The sequence below is a fragment of the Pelophylax lessonae genome (genome assembly GCF_965119305.1).
Source record: "Pelophylax lessonae genome assembly, chromosome: 3".
NCBI lineage: Eukaryota > Metazoa > Chordata > Amphibia > Anura > Ranidae > Pelophylax > Pelophylax lessonae.
This window is the reverse complement of record NC_138770.1, coordinates 470770004-470796390: the sequence shown is the minus strand read 5'-3', so window position 1 is coordinate 470796390 and position 26387 is coordinate 470770004. Positions and strand designations below refer to the sequence as shown.

The window sequence follows — 26387 nt, the reverse complement described above, 5'->3', positions numbered from 1 at the left end:
CTGTGTCTGTCAATGTACTCGGAGAAAAAAGATTTTACGGTGAGTACAAAAATCCTATTGTCTGCAGGTATTAAGTCTTTGTGGACTTCTCCTTAGATCATTTCTTTGAAAGAGATTTCTTTTTTTAATTTATTTAATGTCACCTTTGTAAGTTCCTAAAGCTGTTTTCTTCTTTCTACAGCTTTCCGATCACTTTCACCCATCTGTTGCACTCTTTGCAAAGACCATCCTGGAGGTAAGAATGCACAGTGCACAACGTATTTTTAAAAAAGTATTTATGCATGCAGTTCCTAATTGTTTTACAGTACAATTAAGTTAGGTTCACAACAACTTAAAGGGAATCTCCAGTCAAAAATGAACATTTTCATATTAATAGTATGTTAAATATCTTTATATCTGATATTATTCATTTTCTGGCTGGCTGCTTGTGTAGCTGCCTTTAGAAAGTCTTATCTAAGCTAAACAATCAGTTTCTTCCTGTTCTTCACTGACAATGCTATCTCCCTTTATCTGAATTTGCTAAGCTGTCTTTCACTTCGTAACCGCTTGCCGACTGCGCACAGTATATTTACTGCGGCAGTCAGCCCCGGCCAGGCAGAGTGACGTAGGTCTACGTCGCTAGCCTGGGACCGGCTCTTGAGCCAATAGCGGGCGAGCGCGCATGCGCCCGCCCCGGCTCGTTCACAGAGGAGTCCGCGCGTGTGACCGGCGGACCCGATGTCCGCCGGTCACACTACGATCGTCGGTAGAGCGGGAGAAAGGCGGGCGGCTTATGTAAACAAGCCGCCTGTCATTCTCCCCTGTGTAAAAATGGAGATCAGACGGTTCTACTGTGTAGAACCGTTGATCTCTGTTTTTACAATAGGAGACATGTCCCATCACAGTTAGAAACACGCCCCTAGGACACAACCCCTCCCTCTCCAATACAGTTAACTCCTTCCCTGCCAGTGTCATTTTTACAGTAACCGTGCATATGTGTAGCACTGATTACTGCAGTAATGTCACTGGTACCCCCAAAAGTGTCAAAAATGTCAGTCAAGGGTCCGATCTGTCCGCCGCAATGTCTCAGTACCGCAAAAAAAATCGCAGACCGCCGTCATTACTCGTTTTAAAAAAAAAAAACACCAAAAATCTTTCCCTTTGTTAGTAAACGCGATAATTTTTGCGCAAACCAATCCAAATACTTTTTTTGCGATTTTTACCGAACATATGTAGCATAAAACAAATTGGCCGAAAAATGTTAAAAAAATTTTGATTTTTACATTTTTTGGGGGAGAATTTCATATAAAAAAAAGTGAAAAATATTGTTATTTTTGCAAAATTTACGCTCTTTTTTTTGTTTATAGCGCATGATCAAAAAATCGCACAGGTGATCAAATACCAGAAAGCTTTAGGTACAGCGTCGCACGACCGCGCAATTGTCCGTTAAAGAATCGCAAAAGACCCCCTGGTCAGGTAGGGGGTAAAATCTTCCGGGGCTTAAGTGGTTAAAAAGGTTGTCAGTCTTTGTAAGACAGGCATGCCTAGACCTGCCCAGCCCCATTCCTCCTATCATTCACAGAACATGATATCCTGTCTTCATAGCTTGGTTTAGGGCGCTAGCAGCTTCTCTTGAGATGGAGGGAAGGGGTCACGTGACCAGCGCAATATATGGAAGAAATAAGGTACAAAGGAACATTTTTTTAAAGTTTTTAGGATACAGATCGATTTTCTATTGTGCATTAGATATGAGTATTGAGTTTTAGGCTCTGTTCCCACTAGTGCGACTTGTCATGCGACTTTGGACACAAAGTTGCATAACAAGTCACAGCCCATTAATTTTAATGGCACCCCTTCCTATCTATGCCACTTTGAAAACCAGCGACTTTGAAAATGTGCCTGAACTACTTTGATGCAACTTTGATCCAGAGTGTAAAGTTGTATCAAAGCTGCACTCAGCCGCACTCTGAATCACACAACTTGAGAGTCGCACTAGTAGAAACGTAGCCACTAGGTTGGAGTGCGACTTTACACTCCCTGGGTCAAAGTCGCTTCAAAAGTTGCATCAAAGTAGTGCAGGTAACTGTTCAAAGTCACTGATTTTCAAAGTCCTATAGATGGAAACGGGTGCCATTCAAATCAATGGGCTGTAACTTGTCATGCGACTGTGTGTCCAAAGTCACATGGCAAGTCGCACTAATCGAAACTGAGCTTTAGTCTACGTTTCTACTATTGCAATTTACACTGTGACTTTGATCCAACTTTACGCTCCCTGGATAAAAGTCGCATCAAAAGTTGCATCAAAGTAGTGCAGCTACCTTTTTCAAAGTCGCATAGATGGGAACGGTTGCCATTGATTAGTCGCACTAGTGGAAAAGTAGACTCAATGTGGTTGCTTGTACTATGATCATTGTAGACTGTGAGCTGAGACCCCATAGCACTTCCAGCTACACTGGCAGTTATCCCCTACCCCCTGTCTAGCTTCCCTTACCTATGGTATTCTTCATTTAAAGCCCTGCACAGCTATACTGTATATGTGCACTGCACCTCCCCCCTGTGTCCTGTGTGAATGGCTCTTTTTTTATTTCTTCACTTTCTCATTAATTAGGATGTTCAATGCATCCTTACTGATGAGAGAACACTGGGTGAGAACCTATGATCAGCTCCTCCCATTCTGTATACGACCACTGGCTACACAGGAACAGTGTCCCTCCCTGGAAGTGATGTCACTAGCTTTCAGTAACCACACCCACTTTCTGCTCCTGGATTCAGCAGGAAGAGGAATTGAAGTCATGTGACCGCACTGAATACTGCAAAATATAGGCAGAAAAACTGGGATTTTTTTCATTTTGACACATAAGGCTGCACTCGGCTCACATTAATGATTGCAGGGGAAAATTTAAGGCATTAGGCTTTACTTTCTGCTTTTAGACGTGGACAGATAAAGCAAAAATAATTGTTGTACAGCTAGAGGCTCCTGTATAACATCTAAACAAGTTTCAAATCCAGTTACTATGTGATGTACAAGCTTCATAAAGTAAACAAAAAAAACTTGTTAAATCCTCCTGCATTTGTGTCTCACATGCTTTTCCTCCCAGACACTACAGTGGGTGCGTTTCAGCAACAGAAGCTACACTGCCAATTCAGAAAGCTGTGGTCAGGGCTAGGTGTGGCCCAGTGCTACTATAATCAGCAGTGACAATGCTGATAGGTACTACACAGTGCAAGCAGGCATAGGCTACATGAGAGAGGCAACTCTGAATTCAGGAGCAGTACACCATCACAGAAAGCTACATTAGGTGGACTTTATTGGCAAGATAAAAAGGTATTTGTGGGACTTTGCAGGGAGTCTAAGAAAACTGTAAGTGCAGATACACTAAAAATTAAGTCTTGCAGCACATATATATTGTTTTAATGGAAGGTCTTAGTTCTACTTTAAAGCAGAGTTCTGCCCCATGATAAAAATTAAAATGTCAGCAGCTACACCTACTGTAGCTGCTGACTTTTAATATTGGGACACTTACCTGTCCTTTGAATACAGCGATGTCTGCACCCCAGCCAATGTTTTCATCGGCTTTCAGGTGCTGTTGCCGCCTTTGCTGGCAAGGGAACTTGGCAGGGAAGCTTTGCGTCTTCATGGCCTGTTCTCCCCTGCGCACGTGCGAAGCGCGCTGCGCCTTTTGAATGGTGCGGCGGGCGAAGGAGGAAGGGGCCAGGCTTGTGACTGACTTTGCCGCAGCCGAGTCCACCAGAAGTAAGGATGGGTACCTGTCAAAAACAGGCCAAATGTGGCACCAGGGGGTGGGGGGGGGGGGAGCAAACAGATAATACCTCAATATTCACATAAATCACGTAGAAATTGTATAAAGTAAAAAAAAAATGCAAAATTCACTATAGAAATCAAATAAATCTCAAAATACCTCAATATATTTATATAAATCGTCAAATCATGTGCAAATTACATACTTATCCAATACTATAATACAATTACATTCAGCAGCCCCTTTTTTTTTTTAGATTCAAGGAAAATGAAAAAATATACAGTATGTGTAGAAAATATATAAATATGGGTGTCTAATCTTATAAATCGTCCATACACAGTCCAATTCCACCGTGAAATCACTCCATAGTAAATCTTAGCGTTAATAACTCAGGAAACTCTTCACCAAACACCAGCATGCCCACCACCATACCCCAATGGGTATCCCGTCACCTGGTATTATCGGCTGCACTATGATAATGGAGGTCAAATGCGCTTGTATACTAATGATGGTAACGGCCAGTTCCTCTCTTGTGTAGTCTCCAAGAATTATATCTCATGTAAAGCATAAAGGGAAAACGACTAGTGTGGTATGCCACAAACCATTTATTAAAATACAAAGGACGTTCAAGTCAAACCGGGACGTTTCATTTTACAGATCTAAAAAGGGATGCTAATGTGGCGGTACTACGCTCAGTAGTAAGTGGAAAGTGTGTCCTATTACTGATAGGTGAAGCACACGTCACGGGCCAGTCCAGAGAACATTAATCAAGATGGCAGGTAACCGTGTTAGTGCGTGCATGGAACAGGGTGTGGTAATGACCCATAAATATCTAAAGATGACTTCAACCACAGTACTGTGGTGAGACTGTCGGGCGCAGTAAGCCATTTGAATTGTGTGAACATTTCAAAGATGGCCATACGTCCGTCAGTGACGATTTTGACTGCGGTTGTCCACAGATCACAGTAGTCATTCCTCTGCACATTCAGCACGTGAAATGCCTAATCCTAAATAATCAACACATAACCTGTCAAAAAAGTGCACAAGAGACGAATCTTTCTGTGGGAACAGTAAACAGTCATTCCTGAACATTTCCATTATCGAAAAGTTAGCGCACGTTGGGTACCAAGACAGCTTTCCGATTTTGACCGACACAGAAGAATGGAAGTCTGCACTGCCTTGAAGGAGTGTTTTGAATGCGCATAAAAGCATGCAGACTTGCTGCAACCAGAAAAAATTCAAACAATTGTGTCTGCAGACCCCTTAAAAGAGTTCCTCAGAGGTCAGCATTTCAGCACTGATGATGCTGACCTCCGAAGTGAAGCAGGATGTCCTAGGATAGTTCAGGCATCTCATTCTATGCCGGAGCTTTCTAGGCATTAGATAAATGCTGGGATAAGTGTATAAATATAGCAGGGGAGTATGTCGAAAAATAAATGCAGTTTCCACTTCTTGAAATCTATTTTATTATACAAACCCAGAAGACCTGGTTTGACTTGAACGCCCCTCGTACTTAAGAAATTCACTCACAAAGGAAGGAGTACTGTATATGCACATGTATAATCCTTGGTAATAAAAGTAAACCTCAAACATAATGCAAAATGGTGTCCTTGCCCCACCCAGCGTGAGGACTCAACAGTCAGCGGCATCACCCAAGATGTACAGAGGAGCACAGTCACTATAGCAACCTGTAAACAGCAGTGCCATCTTAATGAAGATCAAGACAGCGCACTGCACAGCTAAACAATACAATTTGATTATAAACAAATACAGCCCCGCTCCATATTATTAAAGGCCAATGTGTCTTATACTTAATACATAAACTCTACACTGAGTCCCCATTCACACTAGCGCGACTTGTCAGACGACTTGGTCGCCTGACAAGTCGCGGTGGGTCACCTGCCATTGATTAGCACAGGACCCGTTCTAATAGGAGCGACACAAGTCGCTCCGACTTAGAAAAAGGGTCCTGTACTACTTTGGGGCGACCTGGAGGCGACTTGCATTGACTTCAATGATATGAAGTCCGTGCAGGTCGCCCCGGCAAGTCGTGTCGCCCCTGTGTGAATGGGCTCTAAGACCGAAAATAAACATATGCTACAAAAACACATTTAAAAAACTGCAAATAATAAAATCATGCACATGCTTGATATATCTAAAAACTAGAAAAGTTCCTTAAAAAATATTTAGAACATTCATCTATGTATAAGGGCCTCAGACAGGAAGAGGGAGGTATAATACATGAAAATAGAAAAGTATTAAATATAAAAAAAAAAAAAAAGACTAGAGGAAGAACAAATATATAAAAGATATTTAAAGATTTAAAGAAATCAAGTAAAAACCAATTACAGAGAGGAAAAAAAATACGTTTTTAATAAGGTTGAATTCTAGATTCAAACCTCCTGGTGAGAAAGCTTTAGTGGTATAAATCCACCCGGATTTCCCTTTAACTGATTTTCCTAACAAATTTCTCCCCTCTCCAGTGTTTACAACCGTTTTCAACCCCCCTATTCGAAGGGGGGGACCTGCACCCAGAAGGTTTTTTACCTTAACCACCTCAGCCCTGGAAGGTTTTACTCACTTTAAAGACCAGGCCATTTTTTGCGATATGGCACTGTTACTTTAACTGACAATTGCGCTGGCCGCGCGGAACTGTACCCAAATAAAATTGATGTAATTTTTTTTCCCCACCAGTGGAGCTTTTTTGGGTGCTATTTGATCACCTCTGCAGTTTTCATTTTTTGCGCTATAAACAAAAAAAAAAAAAAAACAAAACCTTATAAAAACTATTTTTTACTTTCTGCTATAAAACACATCCAGTAAAAAATCGAATTTCTTAATCAATTTGCGCCAATATGTATTATGCTACATATTTGGTTAAAAAATTCCCGATAAGCATGTATTGATTTGTTTGCGCAAAAGTTATTACATCTACAAACTATGGGATATTTTTCGGCGGTGATCAGTGATTTTTAGAGGGACTGCGACATTGTGGCGGACAAATGGTAAATGTGTTCCTATGGGATATTTGCTAACTTTATGGGGGTTGCTCTGACTGGGGGAAGACAGAGATCCGTGTTCTTGCTTAGCAGATGATCACGGCTGGCCGGCGAACACCAGACCCGCTGATTGGCTTCCCCTCTTTCCAATAAGTGCGCGATCGTGCTCCCTGGTGGCTATTGCACGAAGGTAAAAATTATGCATATGCTTACCTAATCTAAGTGAGCACCAGTCTTGTAACCTTATTTGCTCCCAGCGCCTGCTTCAGTGTAGAGGAGAGACAGCGAAAAATACATACCCCATAGTAAAGTCTATGGGTGAAGTATCTGCAGCCGTGGTCGCTGTTCTCTCTTCTCCCCTGAAGTTGGCCGCTGGGGAGATCACGTGACCAGACCAGAGCTTGGATTAGATAGTATACACATTTAGCATAGGGCTTAGAGTAAGGGTGGGAGTAGATTTAAGCTTAGTTCGCTTTTGACCGGACTTCAACTATAACCACTTCAGCCCCGGAAGGTTTTACCCCAGGCCATTTTTTGCAATTCGGCACTGCGTTACTTTAACGGAAAATTGCACGGTCGTGCGATGATGTACCCAAATACAATTGATGTTCTTTTGGTGGTATTTGATCACCTCTGCGGTTTTTAGATTTTGCGCTATAAATAAAAAAAGAGCGAGAATTTTGATAAAAAAACGCCATATTTTTTTACTTTCTGCTATAAAACATTCCCAATAAATAACATTTTAAAAATTAAAATTTTTTATCAGTTTAGGCCAATTTGTTTTATGCTACATAATTTTGGTAGAAAAAAAACCCAAAAAGCGTATTTTAATTGGTTTGCGCAAAAGTTTATAGCGTTTATAAACTACAGGATAGATTTTTGGACTTTTTATTTATATATTTTATTAGTAATGGCGGCGATCTGCGATTTTTAGCGGGACTGCGACATGGCAGCGGACAGATCGGACCCCTAACTGACATTTTTGACACTTTTTGGGGACCAGTGACACTTATACAGTAATCAGTGCAAAATAATATGCACTGTTACTGTATAAATGACACTGGCAGGGATGGGGTTAATACTGTGGGTGATCAAAAGGGTTAAATGTATGCCTAATATGCTTACTGACTGTGTGTTTGGGGGGGTGGTTCTGTGACAGGCACAGACAGATTGCAGTTTCAGCTTAGCTCTGATCTGTCCCTGCCTGTCTGAGAGAAGATCCACCTGCTTTGTTTACATAAGCAGGCGGGTCCTCTCTTGGACGATCGCAGGAGGACAATGACAATCACCGCCGCTCCTCCCGTGGCCCGCCTCCTGCTGTGTCTAAACACAGCGGGAGCACCGCTTTGGTGGCATGTACGAGCCGCCGAAACCACATGCACTCCAGTCACGTAGTACTACCTGACTGGACGCAGCCAAGCAGCTCTGCCGCAGTAATATTACAGCGGGCGGTCGGCAAGTGGTTAATGCAAATCTCTAGTTTTCTCGTCACTTTTAAAGTGGTTTGAAACCCCCAAAGGTTTTTCATTTTGATGCATTCTATGCATTAAAGGGATTGTAAAGGCAGAAGGTTTTTTGTTATCTTAATGCATTCTATGCATTAAGATAAAGCTTCTGTGTGCAGCATCCCCCCTCACCCCTCCTAATACTTACCTGAGCCCATCTCTATCCAGTGATTTTGCATGAGTGTCTTAGCTGCCCAGGACTTCCCTCCTCATTGACTGAGACAGAAGCGCTGCACAATTGGATCCCGCTGCTGTCAATCAGTCAGTCAATCAGGAGAGACGGGACGGGGTCGGGTTACAGCTCTGTGTCTGAATGGACACAGGGAGCTGTGACTCGGCTCGGGTTCCCCCATAGCAAACTGCTTGCTGTGAGGCCACTCAAAAGTAGGGAGGGGCCCCAGAAGAGGAGGACATGGGCCACTCTGTGCAAAACCACTGCACAGAGCAGCTAAGTATGACCTGTTTCTTATTTTTTCTAAAAAAAAAAAAAAGAAATCCTGCAATGTGCAGGTCCCTTTCATTAGCTCACAGCAGAGGGAGACATTTGTGCCTGCTGCTTTCAATCACAGCCAGTGAGGAGAGCAGGGGGCGGGATCGAGCAGCACTCTGTTCACAGACAGTGTCCATTCACAGGAGTGCCGCCATAGCAAGAGGCTTGCAATTGGGGGCATTTGGCAGGTGGGAGGAGTCGGGACTGCCAGGGGGGACCATGGCACAGGGCAGTTAAGTATAACATTTTTGTTATTTTAAAAAAAAAGACAACCTTTTTAGAATCATTTTAAATAGTTAGTTTGGACCAAGCTGGTCCAAGAAAAACTATTAACTTCACTAAGTGCTCTAAACATTGTATGAACTTTATGTAGTTTCAGTTGTAAGACAGAATTACCGTCTCGCGACCAAAACAAAATGAGTCGGTCTGAGCAGGGCTCAGCCATTCATAGGCAGCTTTAAATGGACCCCCGCCCCCCCCAGCCTTCCCTTACTTACCTAAGCCCCATTTTGATCCAGCGATGTGCATAAGAGTAGCGGCTCCCCCGGATCTCCCTCCTCATTGGCTCAAATAGCAGTGGGAGCCATTGGCTCATGCTGCTGTCAATCCCAGCCAGTGAGAAAAGAGCAGAGGGTGGAGCCAAGTCACGCTCTGTAAGTGAATAGACAATGTCCTTTCACTGGAGTGAACTTGTTCAAGTGCCTTCATAGGAAGAGGCTTGCTATTGGAGGCACTCAGCAGGGGTGAGAAGCCAGGACCGCTGGCAGGAGACCCAAAAAGAAGAGGATTGAGGCTGCTCTGTGCAAAACCCATGCACAGAGCAGGTAAGCATAATGTGTTTTGTTGTTTGTAAAGGTTGTGTTTTTTTTTTTTTTTCAATCACTAAGTCTGTTTTCTTAGTTCTTGCCTTCTTGACCCATGGTTGAGCACTAGAAGAGTCTAGTACATTTTATTCATCATTTGGCCTACATTATTGCAAAGTGTTTGTTCCCCAGCCTAATTGCAAGTATACTTTTAACTCCTTGAGCTCTTGCAGCCAACAATTGCAGCCATCAGCTTGTGCCTGTTTTTTCTTAGCTGTCTTCTGCCTTTAAAGTGAACCCGGGCAGCTGTATAGTGACCCGATCACTTTGACGGTGCAGTCCCCTCCTCTGCCTGGACTCTCCTGCTTTTAGGCTCTGTTCACATATCACATAGTAGGGACTAACGTTCCTGCTCATGATCTTGGTATGTGTGTTTTGCTTAGGGCAAGCTATTCACTTCAGTGGGCTGCCCTATGCATGTTTATCGCTCAAAAGAAGCTCCTGCTCCTTTTTGGGCAACAAGCTTTAGTGTATTTAAATGAGCTAGAAGGATGATGGCACCCACCCAAATGTGCGTTGTGCATTTTTCCACGATTTTGAAATTTTTGGCAGATTTGCAGTGATTTTGCCCGCAATTTAAAATTGTGTAATGCGAACAAGGCCTTATTCGGAGCACAGGACCATATCAAATGGCTTTAGGATACTGAGTAGGAGGAGACAGAGGAACATCAATTCTCCAATCTCCTCTGTGCCTAATGAAGGCAGAAACCATAAACCATGATGATTTTGTCACTGCTGGTTTCAGAGCCGCTATGACCTGGCAGCATCTAACTAAGCAGATCTGTGCAGGGATAATTGCTTTGGAGGGGATCATGGGTTACTTTGGGGGCCATTCTCCATAGAAAGTACCTGTTACCTTCCTATTGCGATCACATGGGATTTGATAACTGCTTGGGATTGCAATAAAGGTAAATAAAATAAATTAAAAATATTAAATTCTAATAAAAATTTATAAAAAAAAAAAAATTTAACACCACATACAGTATCTCACAAAAGTGAGTACACCCCTCACATTTTTGTAAACATTTTATTATATCGTTTCATGTGACAACACTAAAGATATGACACTTTGCTACAATGTAAATTTGATGTCCCCTCAAAATAACTCAACACGCAGCCATTAATGTCCAAACCACTGGCAGCAAAAGTGAGTATACCCTTAGGTGAAAAATTTCCAAATTGCGCCCAAAGTGTCAATATTTTGTGTGGCCACCATTCTTTTCCAGCACTGCCTTAAGCCTCTTGGGCATGAGGTTCACCAGAGCTTCACAGGTTACCACTGGAGTCTTCATCCACTCCTCCATGACGACATCACAGAGCTGGTGGATGCTAGGGACCTTGTGCTCCTCCCACCTTCCGTTTGAGGATGCCCCACAGATGCTCAATAGTGGTTATGTCTGGAGACATACTTGGCTGGTCCATCACTTTTACCCTCTGGTTCTTTAGCCAGGCAGTGGTCGTCTTGGAGGTGTGTTTGGGGGCCGTTATCATGTTGGAATACTGCCCTGCGGCCCAGTCTCCAAAGGGAGAGGATCATGCTCTGCTTCAGTATGTCACAGTACATGTTGGCCTGCATGGTTCCCTCAATGAACTGTGCCGGCAGCACTCATGCAGCCCCAGACCGTGACACTCCCACGACCATGCTTGACTATAGGCAAGACACGCTTGTCTTTGTACTCCTCACTGGGTTGCCGCCACACACGCTTGACACCATCTGAACAAAATAAGTTTATCTTGGTCTCATCACCAGACCACAGGACATGGTTCCAGTAATCCATGTCCTTAGTCTGCTTGTCTTCAGCAAACTGTTTGCGGGCTTTCTTGTGATACAGCTTTAGCAGAGGCTTCCTTCTAGAACGACAGCAATGCAGACCAATTTCATGCCGTGTGCAGCGTATGGTCTGAGCACTGACAGGCTGACCCCCCCCCCCCCAGCCCTTCAACTTCTGCAGCAATGCTGGCAGCACTAATACGTCAATTTCCCAAAGGACACTTCTGGATATGACGCTGAGCATGTGCATTCAACTTCTTTGGTTGACCATGGCGAAGCCTGTTCTGAGTGGAACCTGTCCTCTTAAACCTCTGTATGGTCTTGGCCACCGTGCTGCAGCTCAGTTTTAGGGTCTTGGCAATCTTCTTATAGCCTAGGCCATCTTTATGTAGAGCAATAATTATTTTTTTTATCAGATCCTCAGAGAGTTCTTTGCCATGAGGTGCCATGTTGAACTTCCAGTGACCAGTATGTGAGAGTGAGAGCGATTAACCCCAAAATTAATGGCTAATTGAGCCAAATTTGTATATTTTCACTTATTGGTGTACTCACTTTTGCTGCTAGGGGTTTAGACATTAATGGCTGTGTGTTGAATTATTTAAGGGGACAGCAAATTTACACTGTTATACAAGCTGTACACTCACTACTTTACATTGTAGCAAAGTGTCATTTCTTCAGTGTTGTCACATGAAAAGATATAATAAAATATTTACAAAAATGTGAGGGGTGTACTCACTTATGTGAGATACTGTATGTGACACATCGCCATAAACATGGGATAATTCTAGCGCCATAGCTTGCAGCTAACTCAAAGCTGATGAGTAGTTAAGGTTTTTAACATGTTGCCTAGAGACATTTTGGGTACCAATGTTTTTCACAATATCTCGAGCACATTCAATTTTAAGACTTGACATGTTTGGCATTTATTTACTCAAAGCAGTCCCATCTTCTATATTTTACCAGAAAAAAATGGATATTATATTGTTTGTGTGCACTAAAATAAATGTTATTATTTTTTCCTGAAAATATGCATTTGATAAACTGTTGTGCAAATATTGTGCAACATAAAATATTGCAATTACTGTCTTTTTATTCTACAGGGGCTCTGCTTTCAGAAATGTCATGTTTGATGTAATTTAATGGGCAAAAATGCAGTTTTATTATGTGTGCAAAGAATGAAAAAAGTGCTCTAGAGCAAAAGTGGTTAAAGCGGAGTTCCACCCTGGATTTTTTTTTTTAATACCCCCGGGACAGTCAGGGCTAGTGCATTCCACAATGGCTAGCCTCTGATCTGTCCCGGGTTGCACTTACCTGCAAGACGAAATACTTACCTTGCAAACGTCTTGTCCAGCGCTGCCATCTCAGATGTGGGCAGCTTGAAGCCAGCGCGTCCTCTTCGGCGTCTTCTTCCGCCTTCTGTGGTCCCACGATGCTCTGCGCCGGCCCCGACGTCACTTCCGGGTCGCGGGCGTCACCCCTCCACAGCTTCTGGGCATGCCCAGAAGCTGTTTAGAAGGGGATGACGCGCGCGACCCGGAACTGACGTCGGGGCCGGTGCAGGCGCAATGATTCCTGGGAGCTATGACGTCCAGCTCCCAGGAATCATTGCAGAGCCAGGAAGTGACGACGGGCCGCGGCCGAGGAAGGAGGAAGAAGGAAGTAAGGTAAGTATATTTTCTTCGCTACGAGGTAAGTAAAAAAAAAAAAAAAATATGCGATTATCCATTTCTTTTTCAGGTGACCCGGAGCGAGAAGATGGAGGTAAGTATAAAAATAGGGTGGAACTCCACTTTAAGAATCTTTTCAGTGGTGTAATAAATATCTCTTAATTGACTCACTTTTTTCTTTCCTTTTCCATAGGGTAATGCAATTCAATATACAGGTGACCCTCTACAAGATTTCACTTTAATGAGATTCCTGGACCGCTTTGTGTATCGCAACCCAAAACAGAAGCTTCAGGGCAAGTTTTATTGTTTCTTTTGTTGATGGGGAAATAGGGCCATTTTGAAAGAAAATCTCATCACCTTTGGCCTGCCTTGGCTTTTCCAACTAAATAAGCTGCAGAGTGAGAGTACCTATTATTTTTAGGTACACTGCTCCCAAAATGTGAAACTTTTTGAAACAGCTAGTGTATAAGCTTTGCACACCTTATCCCATTCCACCTTTCTCATTAGGGTGCCCTTTCCAGAGTCACTGTCAATTTGCCCTGTATAAGCATTTTGACAGAATCTCTTTAACATAGCTTTAAAGTGGTCGTATTCCTAAAAAGAAACAAATCTTCTGTTCCTTTAAAGCTTTAAATGATCAATACCACAATGCTTATGTAGTGTAATTTGTCCAATTCTACATTGTAAAATACCTGGTTAAACCTGCATGTTCCCTCTGTGTACTGACCACGGTAATCATGGCTGCTCATCCTTGATACGGTGGTCAGTTTACGTGCCTCCGCCATCACTCTGTTTTCCGGGTCTCCCCCACCTGCCCTACCTATCAGCTCCTAGTATGTGTGTGAAAGTCGATCTCCAATCCCGCTCCTCCCCTCCTGCTGCTATTTACCTGCAGCTGTAAAGTTAGCTTTTATAAATATCTGGCATCCCCTCTGTTATAGGAAGATATAAAGTACTGTCGACTTGTTTTTTTTTTTTTTTTTCAATTATAATCCTAAATACCCTTTTGAACAAAACCGCTGTGCAGTCATGTGACCTCCCTCTGCTGCCTGGCTGACATCAGAGGGGGAATCTCAGCCCCTCCCACTGCTCTCCTTAGAGAAGGGGAGTGGAGGAAGGTCATGTGACTGCACAGCGGCGCTATGAAAGAAGGTATTTACAATTTTAGAATTAAAAAAAAAAATGGACGGACAGCACTTTATACAGTCTTTTGCTACAACAGGGGGGCTTCCAGTTATTATAAATCTAACTTAACCACTTAAGCCCCGGAAGATTTTACCCCCTTCCTGACCAAGGGGTTTTTTGCGATTTTTTTTTTTTTTTTACTGCGTGACTTTAACGGACAATTGTGCGGTCGTGCGACGCTGTACCTAAACTAATTTGACGTCCTTTTTTTCCCACAAACAGAGCTTTCTTTTGGTGGTATTTGATCACCTGTGCAATTTTTGGATCATGCGCTATAAACAAAAAAAGAGCGTAAATTTTGCAAAAATAACAATATTTTTCACATTTTTTTTATATGAAATTCCCAAAAAAAATGTAAAAATCAAAATTTTTTAACATTTTCGGCCAATTTGTTTTATGCTACATATGTTTGGTAATTTTGATTGGTTTGCGCAAAAGTTATCGCGTTTACTAACAAAGGGAAAGATTTTTGTCATTTTGGTGGGTTTTTTTTGGACGAATAATGGCGGCGATCTGCGATTTTTTTTTTTTTTTTTTTTTTTTTTTTTTTTTTTGTGGGACTGCGACATTGCGGCGGACAGATCGGACCCTTGACTGACATTTTTTTACACTTTTGGGGTTACCAATGACATTACTGCAGTATTCAGTGCTATACATATGCACTGTTACTGTAAAAATGACACTGGCAGGGAAGGGGTTAACTGTATTGGAGAGGGAGGGGTTAAGTGTGTCCTAGGGGCGTGTTTCTAACTGTGATGGGACATGTCTCCTATTGTAAAAACAGAGATCAACGGTTCTACATAGTAGAACCGTCTAATCTCCATTTTTACACAGGGGAGAATGACAGGCGGCTTGTTTACATAAGCCGCCTGCCTTTTTCCCTCTCTACCGACCATCGCAGTGTGACCGGCGGACATCGGGTCCGCCGGTCACACGCACGGACTCCTCAGGGAACGAGTCAGGGCGGGCGCGCGCCCGCTATTGGCTCACAAACCGGTGACAGGCTAGTGACGTATATATATGTCACTTTGCCTGGCTGGGGCTGACCGCCGCAGTATATCTACTTGCGGCGGTCGGCAAGTGGTTAACAACCACTTTAGCATAAACATTTGTGTATAGGGCTGCTTTCAAATTCTTTTTTTTTTTAACATTTCATGAAAGTATTTGCACACTGTTATGGTTGAGAAGACACTGATGCAACTGGTTTACCTTTTAAGAGCATTTTCAGACTGATGTGGTACAGACTTCTATTATGTTCTGCGGTTTTGATGCACTATCTGGAAGAGCAGCAAAACTCCTGCATGCATGCACTTTGCCATAGACATCTATGGCAAAGCTAACTTGCATGAAAACCACGGGTACACTGTGCTACACCTACAGTGTAGAAAAACTGCACTGCATCTGTGTGAAAGCGCCCAAAGTACTAGGGTACATAACATTTTTTTACAGCAGGTTTTAAAATCGAATGCGAAGCAAAAAAATAACTGTAAATCATTGCTGCTATTAACCACTTCAGCTCCGGAAGGTTTACCCCCGCTTTATGATCAGCCTATTTTTGGGATACGGCACTGCGTTACTTTAATCAACAATTTTGCGGTTATGCAAAGCTGTACACAAAAAAAATGCTTTTTTTTCTTCACAAATCGAGCTTTCCTTTAGTGGTATTTGATCACCTCTGCAATTTTTTATTTTTTGCGCTATAAACAAAAAAAGACCGATCTTTTGCTATCTGCTATAAAACACGAGCAATAAAAAAAAATGTAAAAAATCTAATTTATTCATCATTTTAGACCAAGATGTATTCTGCTACATATTTTTGGTAAAAGAAAAATCCCAATAAGCGTATATTGATTGGTTTGCCCAAAAGTTATAGCTTCTACACTACAAACTATAGGATATTTTTATGGAATTTTATTTACTAGTAATGGCGGCGATCAGCGACTTATAGCAGGATTGCGGCGGACAAATCGGACACTAAGTGACACTGTTGATGCTTTCTTGGGGACCAGTGACACTAATACAGTCATCAGTGCTAAAAAAATATATGCTTGATCGCTGTACTAATAGCACTGAGCGGGAAAGGGTTAACGGGTGATTAAAGGGTTAAATGTGTCCCTGAGGCGTGCTTTCTAACTGTGTGGGGGAAGCTTTAACAAAGGATCTCTCTTTCCTTGTCACAGAACATCGATCTGCCTTGTTTACATAGGCAGACCGCCATTCTGCCTCTTTTGCGAAGATCGGCAGATCCCAGTGGACATCTGGTCTGCCGGATCCGCTGATTGGCTCCCGCAGTAACCAATCACCGTTGTGCAATACATGTACGTGGGGGAGTCGGCAACTGGTTAAATTTTGCCATTCTTTAGTTTTGTATTTGATTTTTTTTTTAACTTCGGTATTTTTTGGTATCTTTGTTTTTAGGGTTAAATCTAATAATCTATATACACTGCAGTTTAGCAAATCTGAAGATTTTTTTTATTGTTTTTTTCTAGGTACTTTTAAAAACTGCACTGCAGACTACCGTCTACTTGCTTGTTTTGGAGTTTTGCTAAAATAAGCATCAGATTTATTGTAAAATCATATTGTTTTTTTATTTGTGCAGAAAGCAACAGAGGTTATTTAAAACATCAGAAGAAGAAGTTGTATATGAAGGAAGAGCGAGAACCAGGTAAGAAAATATAAAATTTTAGTGGTTTTAAAGAAAATATATATTTTAACCCTAATGCATTCTCTGTATCAAGGTAAAGAAATAAAAAAACTTTCAGAAGCTGCTTCCCTAACCCGGTGTTTGCTCAGCGGTCCTTCAAACCCATTTTTTTGGGGGAAAAAAATGCTTTGAGTTTTAGTGCCCACAATATAATACTGAGTTTTTTGCTAAAATATGAAAGTTGATGTCATGCTGAGTAAATAGCAACCTAACACAAATAAAAAAAAATTGAGAATGATGAATGAATATCAAACATAATCATCAAACACAATAATAAAAATAAATAAATAAGTGAAAGTGAATAACTCAATATTTAGGTGTGCATAGTCTTCAGATTCTAGTGAAATATAAAGTCCATAAATTGAAAAAAAACAGTCCGGATAAGTGATAGAAGTGCAAATGTAGAAAAATTAGCCCATGATAAGCTGTCCTCCACCGTAGTGCAAAATATCAACACACCATGCGGATCTGCTTACCAGATTTCAAACGGTTAAAGGCCAAACAACAACTATAATATGGACCGGTGTCTCACGATATCCACGGGACATCCACCAGGAAGGGGGACACTGACTCAGCGAACAAGATGACCACAAACACCAATGATGCCACAAGTGTCACCAGGGTATTGGTTGAGAGGTGCTCTGGGTACCTTGTGGAACTACATTGTTAGCCTAAGCCGCACAATAAAGTACCTAAAAACAATTAGCCCAATTTGGATGCATATTAAGAAGCCAAATCACTGTTCTACCAAGCACAGACCTGCATCTCCTCCCCAGTAGTGCACCGCCTTCCCCAGGACCTCCTGATAAATGTAACCCCCCACTGCTCGCCTGATGGATCTGCTGATAGTAAATACTTCTGGCACGCTCCTCAATGTCCCTTCTCAGCTTGAAGCAGTGGATCATGAGGGAACTTGTCAATCACCCCTCATAAAAATACTGCACCCAAGACCACTGCCTCTCTGCCCTGCCCCTTTGTTTTAGCCTTTAGTGTCATGACTGCGGGGGGGTGGGGGGGGGTTCAGGTTGGCCCAATGTAAGACATAAAGTGCTAGCAACCTTTTTTGTGTGCGTGCCATGTGTAATACCAGAGATGGGTATTCTTTAGTTATAGACATCAACTCAGCATATTCTGACAACTAGGTAAAGGCGAGCCAGCTGGCCCATATCTTGCGAGATAGGTGGGCCAGATTTCTATGTTCATAGGTTATGTTTTCCATACGATAGGTATGGTCGACATTTTGTAACCATTGCTGAACCGTCGGGACCTTAGACTGTTTCCAATAACGTGGAATCAACGCCTTTGCCGCGTTTAGTAGATGAGGGGTAATAGAGGGTTTGTATCGGCCAACTGGCTCGTCCGTACAATAAAGCAGCACGACCCATGGGTCATTACGTATGGGGCTACCTTGGATTTTTTGGGCACAATGCAACACTGCAGCCCAAAACCCTTGAATCAGGGGCACCGTCACCATATATGGGCGTGTGTGGCAATCTCACCACATCCTCTCCAGCATCTTGCAGGGGAGTCCGGGAAGATTTTGTGGAGCGGCGCCAGAGTGTGGTGCCACCTTGTTAGGACTTTATAGTTCATTTCCGCAGTCTTTGAAGAGGCGGAGGAGGTGTGAGTCAATTGTAGGATTTTGGATTTTTGGGTTTCTGAGAGATTCGCTTGGAGATCCCTTTCCCAGGCCTTAATGAAGTAAGGGAATGTGGAGGAGTTGGGGTTCAGCAATGCTTTATAGAATAGTGAAAGAGTTTTCTGAGGCGGGTCCGGGTTTGAAAGGATTCGCTCCACTGGTGTGAGATCTGACCGAGATCTCAGCGGTTTCGGTAGGCTCTTGATGAATCGGGAGAGTTGGGAATATCTCCAATGGTCCATTAAAGTCAGTGGAGAAGATTTTGTAAAAGCTTGGAGGGGTTTTAAGTTTTGGCCCTCAATGGCCTGGTGGAGCAGCATATTGGATTGTGGAAGCCATCAATGTAAATTGTTGATCCATAAGGCCTGGTGGAAAGAATTTATGGCCTGTCGGGCATCAATGGGGAGTTAAAAGGCCAGTTGTTGCTTTTGTGCAGAGAGTTCCAGATGTTGATAGTCAACCAAGTGAATGGTGAGGTTAGGTCTGAAAATGACCTTTTAGGCACTGGGATCCATAGTTGGGTATAAGAGTATGACCCGCATAGGTCTCTCTCCAGTTGTACCCACAATTTTGTGTCCGAATTGAGTTTCCAGTCTGAAGTTCTTTGCAGCATCACTGCCTGATAATATTTTTTGAAATCAGGGAGGGCAAGAACTTGTTGTCTTTGCGCCTGGTGAGGAGGGCCTGCGCTATCCGGGGATGTTTCCAGTGCCAAACGTATCGGGAAATCATAGATGATATAATCCGAAAAAAACCCGGTGGTATCTTTATAAGGTAGCATTTGGAATAAGAAGAGCACCCTGGGCAACATGTTCATTTTAACAACACTGATTCTTCCCAGCCGCAAGGTGGCCCCAATGACCAAAGTCATGTCTGAGAGAGTTTAGTAGCGGGAGAAAGTTGAGCCTGAATAAGTTGGACAAGTTGGGGGTGAGATATATCCCTAGATATTTTAAGGATCGATATTGCCATTGGAAGGGAAGGGAGCTCCTAACGTTACGAGCTATGGCGTGCGGGACGGAGATGTTTACTATTTCAGATTTGGATATGTTCATTTTAAAGTTAGAGATAGCATTAACATTTTGGAAGCCCGTTTGTAGATTAGGAAGTGAGATTACAGGTTGCTGTATGAAGAAAAGAATGTCGTCTGCGTACGCAGCGTATTTATGCTCTTTTGTCCCCACCCTTATGCCATGTATATCTCTACACTGTCTAATCGTTGCTAAGAAAGGCTTCACTGAATGGGTGAAAAGGATTGGAGATAGGGGGCAGCCCTGCCCAATTCCATTGTGAAGTGTGAAGGAGTCACTTAGAGTATCGTTGATACGTATTTGGGCTGTGGGAGAGCTATACAGGGGGGCTGCATTCATGTTCATCATGTGACCCTGCTTGTAACAAAACCTGAGTACCTATAGCAGAGAGAGGCAGTATACCCCCTGGGACTACCCCATAGGCTTAGTCAAGTTCTTTTCTGCCTAGTTCCCTATTCCTGTAGGGGCAGTAAAACTCACATAGTCATCAGAGAAATGGATTTAACGGTAAGTCAGAAATCCCATTATTTCTTTTCTTGTGGATGGGATTTTCTTTCATTAACTTTTTTTTTTTTTTTTTTTTTTTTTTTTATAGAACTTGGTTGCATAACAGTATTAATTGAAGAAATATTTCCTTTACTTGATACTAAATGAAAAATTTTGTTTATTTTAGTTAACAGTGCTACATTTCTTGAAAGAGAGGAAGATGAAATACCAGCTGATGAAGTTTTCTTTCACAGGTAAGAAGATGGTTGCATGATGCATACAAATTCACCATACAACATATTTTCTTTTATGTTCATTGACAGACACAGCTCTTCATATTATCATCCAAAGGGTTATATTGCCCCTTACTGGAGTAGGACACTAGGCAGAAAAATAAACTTGGCTACACCTATGGGCAGTCCTAGCTGGTATAAATCCCCCCCTCTGCTATATGCATCCTTTATTTATGCCTAGTTTCAGGAGTAAGGACCTGGCTTCCTGCTGTGATGTTTCTGGCAATTTTTTTCTTCCAGTTTTTTTTTTTCCTGCAGAGATCTGCAATCAACTGCCAAGCTGGGTGCCAGACTGGCTATTTTGATCAAGTGGTCATCCCAGTCTGGACACTGAGCGCGTGCAGACCGTAACTATGCGCTGGGTCGGCTTCGACACAGCTTCACCTGGCAGGAGCTGGCCAGCGAGTTAAACATATGCAGCGTCGGATACAACTGGGTTCTGGGTCGGAGTGACAGCGTTCCCCTGACTGACAGCCGGGCTCTGTCTGGAGTGGTGCCTGCATCTCCATGGATCGTCAAGTGCAGTCCCCCCTCTCCCCCTGGCGCACTGTGGGGTGGACGCAGGTTACCCCCCAGGATAGTTTGGCCTGGGAGTTCTCCGCTTCCCACACAGCACCCCTGTGGGCTGCGGGGTTCCCTTGTGGCCGCCTCACCCTACTTGCTTATCTCCCCCCCCCCCTTCCATGGCTAGCCCTTTGGGCCTGGGGGGTTTACAGTTGTGGGCTAAAGGGGCACTGTGGCTGATGGGCCTGCTCGCCCTACTGCTGGTGGAGTGTGCAGTTTACTGTGGGGGTGGGTGCTTGGGTCCGTATACCTGTTTTTTTGCCCCTCTGGCTCTTGCATTGTGGGTCCTTGCACCCGCAGGGATTGGTGTCCATTTCTCCCTAGGAGCCTTGTGGTGCGGTGCCGGTTGGCTATTTTGTTGTAGTTTGGTCTTTGGGTACAGCGGCCATGTTTTTGGTGCTATAGATTTCCTCGGGGCGGCCATTTTCTTGTGGTCCGGTGGCCATTTTTCTTTGGTCTGGCCATGCTACTGGAATGCACTAGACGATAGCGGCGGCCATGTTTTTGGAGCCCCGTAGCAGCGAATGCTGTTCCCTGGCCCCTCCTCTATTCCCGTCTGTGGATATCTGGGCTTTCTCTTCCAGGACATTTCTGCACGTGGGATATCTGGCTCTTCTGGTGCCTGGCGACCGGCGCTCCTCCCATGGTGGTGGTGAGCTCTGGTTGGGTGTCCTCTTCTCGGCTGCAGTGCAGGGAGTACAGGCTCTGTGTAGGGGAGTTCCCTGGTGGTGTCAAAACATTTTTTTATGGGGGGGGGGGTTTCCCCCTTTACTTCCATGGAGTCTTCTAGTGTTCCCCCCCCCCCCTATACTTCCAAGGAGCCCACCTCCCCACATAATCCCCTCCTGGAGGTGGCAGGTCCCTCGGGGTTCCAGCTCCCCCGCCCTCTGCTATTTAATCAGTCTCATTGGATCTTGAATTTGACTCTGTTGCCGCGCACGTGGTCTGTCCAGTAGGACCTGAAGCCACGCTTCCTGATCTGTCCGATAGGATGATTCCTTAACGGCCACAGCAGGGCATGAGGAGGCGCTGATGGATTACTTCAGGCAGCTGCGGATGGGGCTGTCCCCTTTGGTACACACAAGCTACCTCGTACGGTCAAGGTGTTTTTTTATCCTGCCTATTTTGACAAGTTTGTTTACAAGGACTGGAAGTGTCCGAAACGACCCTTTGAGGAATCGCTTTTGACAAAATGGACCTCTCCACCAGTGGTGGGTCTCCCTGTTTCCAGGTTGAATAAGGCAACCATGATCCCTGAGGAGGAATCCCTGTCTTTTAAGACCCGGCTGACAGGACAGCGGAGTCTGTGGCCCACGATATGTTTACTATTGCCTGTTCTGCGTTGCGACCAGTCCTGGCCACAGCCCTGGTGTCACAAACATGAACAGAATTGGCTAAGCTTTTGCGCCATGGTCTGGGTAGTGAGCAGGTTTCCCCTGATCACGCTGAGCTGGCGGACCAGTTGGTCCAGGGGCTGCAATTTTAAACGGCACCTTTTGCTTTTTAAGCTCTCCATTTCGGCAGTGTTGCTTCTGCGCAATTTGTCCTTTTAGGTGTTGGTCTGCGGATCAAACCTCAAAAAGGCTCTCAGTGATTGACTTTTCATAGGGGACTGTCTGTTTGGGGCTACTCTGGATGACATCATTAGGAGTCTCACAGGGGGAAAAGAGTGCCTTCTTCCCACAGTCTAGGAAGTCTTTGTCTGCACGTAAGAAGTTTTTTCGCTCCTCCAGGGCCGCAGACAAGGGCAGTAAATCTTTTAGCCCTCCCTGCGTGTCACGTACCTGTTGATGGAGCCTGACGTGGAGAGGAAGGCGATCTCTTACACCTCCGGCCTAGTACCTCTGATAATGCAAACAGGAGGCACAGAAGCCTGGAGTGGCACGAGTGCCTAGAAGTTCAGATGGTGAAGGCTGCAGATGTGAGGTACGCGCGTACTTGGATGAAGGCTGGATCGTGACGCAGACAGCAGGTACTTGGCAGACTGACTGGTCACAGGCAGCAGATGCTTAGCAGGCTGGCCGATCACAGGCAACATATTCTTGGCAAGCTGACAGGAAGCACACAGCAGGAATAAGGATGGCCGGTTACACAGCAGGGTTGGGCAAGCTGGGTCGGTAACTAGCAGGTACGTCAGGAACAGAGTAGAAGGCAGCAGAGTAGTCAGGTTCAGGCTAGAGTTGGCAACGGCAGACAGGCAGACAGCAGGTTAAAGCCGAGACGTTGTCGAAGAGCAAGCCAGGGGTCGGTTCAGGCAAAGTTCAAGCGTGGTCAGACGGATCAGGACAGCAACAGAGTAAAACACCAGGAGCAGGAAGCTGTAGACCATAAGGCAAGGTCCTAGTGTAGCAGAGGTGTTTTATATAGGCCATTTGGCACCACTTAGTGGTGGGCATGGAAAGTGAACAGGAATTCTCTGTCCATAGGTTTGGCTAAATAGGCTTTCTCCGTTGGTTAACAAACACTCTCCCTCTGCACATAACTATGTGCCTGCACTTACTTCTTCTTCCCTGACACTGGGAGACTCCAAGCAACCCTGGTCTAGGAAGCCTAGAGCAGATTTATCTAAACCCGCAGACAAGCCCTCCTCGGCATGAAGGTTCAGTCTCACCCATGACTGGGGTGGGGGGACGTCTTCGCTGGTTTCCTGCCCCGTGGACCTTCTTAATGACAGATAAGTGGGTCCAGGAAGTGATGCTGTCCTGATAGAAAATGGTTTTGCTCGTGCCCTCCGAAGAGGTTCTTTCCTTCCAATGTGCGTCTATCCCAGGATAATCTGCAAGCTCTTCTTGGGGCGGTGCAGGACCTGCTGCTTCAGGGATTGATCGTCCCGATTTTGAGGGTTTTATTCAAACCGGTTTACGGTTCAGAGAAAAGAGGGCATGGTTTGTCCGAATCTGGATCTTCAGGCCCTGAATTGATTTGTGCAGGTGCAGAAGTTCAGGTTGGAGTCTATTCGATTGGCCTCCTTACATCAGGAGGATTTTCTGGCCTCTATTGATGTCTTCCAGTGACCCCTGGCCATGCATTCTCTGGTTCGTACCTTCATTCAAGGGGTTCGGTACATGACTCCACCAGTGCGGTCTTCATTGCTACCATGGGGCTTGAACTTGGTGCTCTCTGTTCTCCAGAAGCCTCCCTGTGAGAATACTCAGGAGATTCCCTTACTTACATTGTCACAGAAGGTGGCTTTTTTGTGGCTATTACCTCTGCTCGCAGAGTCTCGGACCTGGCTGCCTTATCTTGTCATACTTTCTATATAGTGGTCCTCAAAGATAAGGTGGTTCTTCCTCCATGTCTGTCGTTTCTACCTAAGGTTGTCTCTGACTTCCATTTGAATGAGGACATTGTGTTGCTTTCTTTGTGTCCCAGGCCTTCTCATCCCAAGGAGTTTGCGTTGCATAACCTGGATGTGGTTTGGGCGATTCGGGTGTATCTGGCAGCCACGGAGTCCTTTTTAGGAGGTCAGCTTCTCTTTCTGTGATCTTGGACGGGCCAGGGAAGGGGTTGCCACTTCTGCTACCAATTCCAGGTTGATCAGACGGACGGAGATTCAGGCCTATTCTATCAAGGATCGGGTTCCTCCCTTCCCTATGATGTCGCATTCGTGAGCTTAGTTCTTTTTGGGCCTTCCATCATCTGGCATCAGTGTCACAAGTTTGCAAGGGAGCCACCTGTCTGTGCACACTTTCACTAAGTTCTACAAAGTGGATGTTTTGGCATCAGTGGATACTTCCTTTTGGCCACAAGGTTTTGGGGGGGGTGTTTTTTTCAGGTGGGTCTCCTGTGTTCTTGTTGAGCTCGTGTCCTTGTGTGTGTTTTCCCACCCCTCATTTTTCTTTTTCGGCACTGCTTGGGGACATCCCTATGGTTGAGAATATGAAGAACTTTGTCCGCCAATAAACATAAGAGAAAACTAGATTTTTGTTACCGTAATTTCCTTTTCTCTGAGTTCATTGAGTGACACAGCACCCACACCTCTATGGAGTTTTAATATTTATGATACTGCTTGTTACTACGCTGAATGCATATAGCAGAGAGGGGGGATTTATACCAGCTAGGACTGCACATAGGCATAACCAAGTTTATTTTTTTGCCTAGTGTGCTACTCCTGTAGGGGCAATATAACCCTATGGTTGAGAATATGAAGAGTTTAGTCCTTAAATGAACAAAGAGAAAAGGATTTTACGTTGAGTAACAAAAATCCAGTTTTTATTGAGGGTGCTTTAATTTGGTGTTTAGACATCAAACTGTCATGCAGTAGTCCTCTCTGCAACCCTCCACTGCTGCATGTCTGATTAAGTGCCAGATTAAAAAGATTGGGGGGTCCTGGAGACCGCATGGCGCGCCGTGGGGGCCGCCATTTTGCTGTGGTTCATGATCTCTGTTCCCATTAGTTTGCATGGGCAGCCATTTTCTATGCTTAACCAATGAGAATGTATGAGTGGCCATTTTCTTGAGGTCCCTGGGATGGTCAGGCATGCGACATGGCTTGTAATGATAGAGGCAGAGCTTCTTCCTCTTCCTGTGCAGACAGTGTTTTTTGTTTTTTACACTGATCAGGCTGGATGCTTCTCTGTGGTCTGGTAACATTCCTGGGTTTCCCTGCAGGTTTTTTTCCTCTTCTGCTCTAATAATAATAATTGCATAATAATCAGGGATTGTGAATCCGCAGTAATAGCGGTGGGACCCCGTTTTTCGCGGTCTTAAAGGGACATTACACAAAAAAAAATGTATTTGAGCAATGGAGTCCCAGGATAAAAATTCACCTGCAGACCCCCTGGAAGCGACTGCCAGACCCCCTGGTTCACAGTCGCAGACAGAAATTGCATTTTTTTTTGATAAGCCTGATGTCAATCTTCGGATTCTGAGACAGATATTGTCGCTGTGGACGCATACCACCTTGAGGGGTCAGTGTCTTCACATTCTGACGGTGAAGGAGACCTGTCCTCATCAGCCGCCGTGCGTGAATGCACATTGTTACATAGTTAGTCAGGTTGAAAAAAGACACAAGTCCATCTGGTTCAACCAAAAAAAAACAGTATTGAAAACCCAACCATTCAATGACAATCCCATATACACAATCCTATACCCGCAGTTGATCCAGAGGAAGGCGAAAAAACCCCAGCAAAGCATGATCCAATTTGCTACAGCAGGGGATAAAAAATTCCTTCCTGATCCTCCGAGAGGCAATCGGACATTCCCTGGATCAACTTTACCTTAAAAAAGAACCCATTTATATTATTGGTTGGCTTAGATAGTTTCTGTGCAGGAAACCCTAAAATTGGCTGATGAACTTGCAGCGTCAGATGCGCAGGTGTCTTTTGGCTCCCGCAAGTCCCGTAAATCGGGAAGGGTATTTCCTTGTCCAGAATTGTTTCATACTATTGAGGATGAACAATGGCCACGCATTAAGCACATGGTGGTGTCTAAGCGTTTTGCATGCCATT

The 26387-nt window shown here is 44.1% G+C and overlaps 1 protein-coding gene across 1 annotated transcript in view; it reads left to right on the top strand.

The window, feature by feature from the left end:
• CEBPZ (CCAAT enhancer binding protein zeta) overlaps positions 1 to 26387 on the top strand; it is a 180030-nt gene that overhangs the window by 43593 nt on the left and 110050 nt on the right. Inside the window, exons 6-9 of the mRNA XM_082251926.1 lie at positions 182 to 235; positions 13229 to 13328; positions 16820 to 16885; positions 20268 to 20334. Coding sequence (XP_082108052.1) covers positions 182 to 235; positions 13229 to 13328; positions 16820 to 16885; positions 20268 to 20334 — 287 coding nt within the window. The remainder of the gene's footprint in view (positions 1 to 181; positions 236 to 13228; positions 13329 to 16819; positions 16886 to 20267; positions 20335 to 26387) is intronic.